At 39.0% G+C, this 3095-nt stretch overlaps 1 protein-coding gene across 1 annotated transcript; it reads right to left on the bottom strand.

The window, feature by feature from the left end:
* Positions 1-369: 369 nt before the first annotated feature.
* Positions 370-1496, bottom strand: LOC135708739 (putative ribosome-binding factor A, mitochondrial). Its single transcript, XM_065230860.1, has one exon. The coding sequence runs from the start codon at positions 1464-1466 to the stop codon at positions 408-410; it is 1059 nt and encodes a 352-aa protein (XP_065086932.1). The 5' UTR covers positions 1467-1496; the 3' UTR covers positions 370-407.
* Between the last annotated feature and the right edge of the window lie 1599 nt (positions 1497-3095).

Below are 3095 nucleotides of genomic sequence, written 5' to 3' on the forward strand. Positions count from 1 at the left end.
ACGCGTTTTAAATTAGCTTCGTACTATTGCTTCTTATGTAATGGGACAACTCGTTTGGCCGTGTTCCAAACTTTGCCAGAACAAAGTTTGTTGACTTCATGCAGTATAACGAATCCAAGGGTTATTAGCTAACACCAACACTCCATTGAAAAACTCCGTTTTGACCAAAACGCCATGGGACCAACTTGCGATGAGCGGCAGTAATAACTTCGTTATATTTAGATATTAAATGTAGCATGAAGTAACCTACGATTGAGTTTTACACTAAGAAAGACTGTTGTGTGTGGATGTTCTTTCAAACAATAGAATGTAAAAAATAATAGTTTGGCACATACGTAAATATTTGATAATGTATCCTTGTGCAACATAGATACTATGTATTTACTACTATGCCTTCCAACACTAGACTATTTTTTATGTTTATGATCAATATCGTCTAGAATGAAGTCATCATCTTTGGTTAATGTTTCGGGTTCCTCATCCAAAGTCTGCCTGTAAGCCATTATTAGATCGTGCTCAGAAGATTTTCGTGCATTGATATGCTTTCTGAATTTCTGTCGTTCTAAACTTTTACTAAATGGCAGTTTTGCATCAACTAAACTGTTATCCATATCTTTAGAATCAGCACATTGCAGCTTGTCTATGGTGACTTTTTTGTCTTCGCTATATTGTGTCCATGCCTGTTTGGATTTACTGACCGATCGCTTGATTTTATTCATTATTAATCCGTGCTCCAGTCCTAACACATCATGGCGCATGTCCGGAAGTGGATCATGATCTTCCCGCGGATACTGGATTTCATTCTCCAGCTTGTCAATCTTTCTTCGAACTTCTGGAGGTAATTCCGTTTGCAATTTGATCTCACTTCTCGGCACTAACGTCGGATTGGTTGGTACGTAATCATCTCCATAATCAGCTTGACGCAGGGCACTATCTACGTCAGCGCTGAGACCATGAGTCTTATCTTTGACGAAAGTTAATTTTGGAACTTGCCCAATTAATCGGAGTTGTGACAATTCGTGGCGCAGACCACCAGCAACACGTTTCAAAAGGCGACCTATCTCCGGATCGTGCGCAGTATCTCTTGCAAACCAAAAGACATTAACGCCATGGAAGTCCGTGGTGACCCGTACACGAGATATTTGTATTCCATAACCAACTATTTTTTCGGAATATTCTCCAGTGGCCATCAAGTCTGTGATCTGTTCCATAAACAGTTTGTTAAGTACGGTTAACCTTCTGGTTGACTCCTTGCCTTGGCCCTTGGTTGAAGCTAATATCGTAGGCGATGAGAAAATTGTTGTTGTAGTCTTTTCACCGTACCATTTTCGTTTATTCTTATCCGAACCAAACATTAATTTGCTTAGCACTTTTCCTTGCTTTTTAAAGCCATTTAAATCACCATGGCTGCAGTGAAATGATCGAAATAATTGAATTTTTTTGAAACTGTTAGCTAACTTCAACATTTTGTTTGCGTTTCTAGACTTTTGGATCTATTTTTGTACAGCATTCGTAAACAATGATGAACTTTTTTTTTAGCTTTTTTTTAATGATGAACACACGGTAATACACGGTAACCAGCGTAAAGCCATTAATGAGTAAAATTTCACACTTTTCGTGAAAAAAGGGGCCTACTCATAAAATGTGTAAACTGCGTTAACACATTAATGTGTAAACTCCCTAATAAAAATTGTATGGTTAATTTGCTTAACGACGTGTTCTGGGTATCATCCAAACCATTTGTGGAATAGTTCAATGATTTGGGTTATCGTTCGTTTATGGTTATTTTTTATTAGGGCTGCGTTTCCACATTAATGTGTAATACCACAAACGAAGTGACAGACGACTAAGAGCAACCGTAACGGTACGCTGCTAAACTCATTTTAGCAGCCCTCATCATAGCGCAGCTACCGTATCGGGGGTTGCCATACGAGTAACTAAAATAGCAGTCGGCTTCTCGGTGAGAAGCGCGCTACCAAATTTAGCAGCGCGGGAGAAAGGTTGCTATTCGTAGAAATGTCAAAATGCTCACTACCGGTACGGACAAAGATGAGTAAATTGATAACCACGATAGCAGCGACCGGTGTGGAGAAGAGTGACTAAACCAAAATGAGAGCGCTGTGCGCTGTTAAAATAGTCGCGCAAATGACAACGACCGTTACGGTTGCTCTAACTGACGAAGAAATCCATTTAAATAATGTGGTTCACTGTAATAGAATTTTCTTGGAAGCTTGTGCCATCATCAGTCGTCTGTCACTTCGTTTGTGGTAGTAGTGTCATAGAGGTAACTCTAAGACCACTGGGTCCCGAATAAAATCATTATTATTTTTGGCTCACTCAGTACCAGAACAACGGTCCCAAGCAGTCCCAAGCTATTTCACTCACCCCTGCATGAATCCACACACCCCTGATGTTATCTGTCAAACTTTCATAGCGAATCAAAACAAACATAGTGTAGTAATAGAATTTCAACTAGAATAGGGTACGTTAATCGTTTGCTTGGGACCAATAGGCTACTAAAGTGGTGAGCCAATTTAAAATCGTTAGTTTCGTATTGATTGTTGGTAGTGTTGCCATGTTTTTTTTTTTTTTTTTTTTTTTTTCTTTATTTTAGAGATTTTTAGCCTGAGGCTAGTTCATCTCTTAGTGTTGCCATGTGGTACAATCCAGTAGTAGTGGTGTTGTCATGTGGTACACTGAAAAATTGTAATAGCAGGTTAGTCACCAAAGTTTTCGAGCCGCTCCGTCTGTCACTTCGTTTGTGGTAATACCAACAATCAATACGAAACTAACGATTTTAAATTGGCTCACCACTTTAGGCTGTGAACCATTTGCCGAGATAAATTTAACTCGTGGTTAAAAGTGACATTTCGAAAGTTATTTTCTATGTTCGAAAATCCCCGTGCTGTCGATCGACCGGTTTTCGAGCCACGGTTGTCAAAATTTAACTTCTTGTCTGTCAGAAATAACCATGCTCGGATAGCAGGGTTAATCGATAACTTTTCATCTGTCAAATTTTAACCAAAAATTAAAATAATCCACCAAATGATTCAGAGCCTTAGTAGCCTATTGGTCCCAAGCAAACGATTAACGTA

Source organism: Ochlerotatus camptorhynchus, unplaced genomic scaffold, assembly GCF_037179485.1.
Source record: "Ochlerotatus camptorhynchus isolate MF236.1 unplaced genomic scaffold, CSIRO-AGI_Acam_v1.1 ptg000032l, whole genome shotgun sequence".
Classification (NCBI taxonomy): Eukaryota; Metazoa; Arthropoda; class Insecta; order Diptera; family Culicidae; genus Ochlerotatus; species Ochlerotatus camptorhynchus.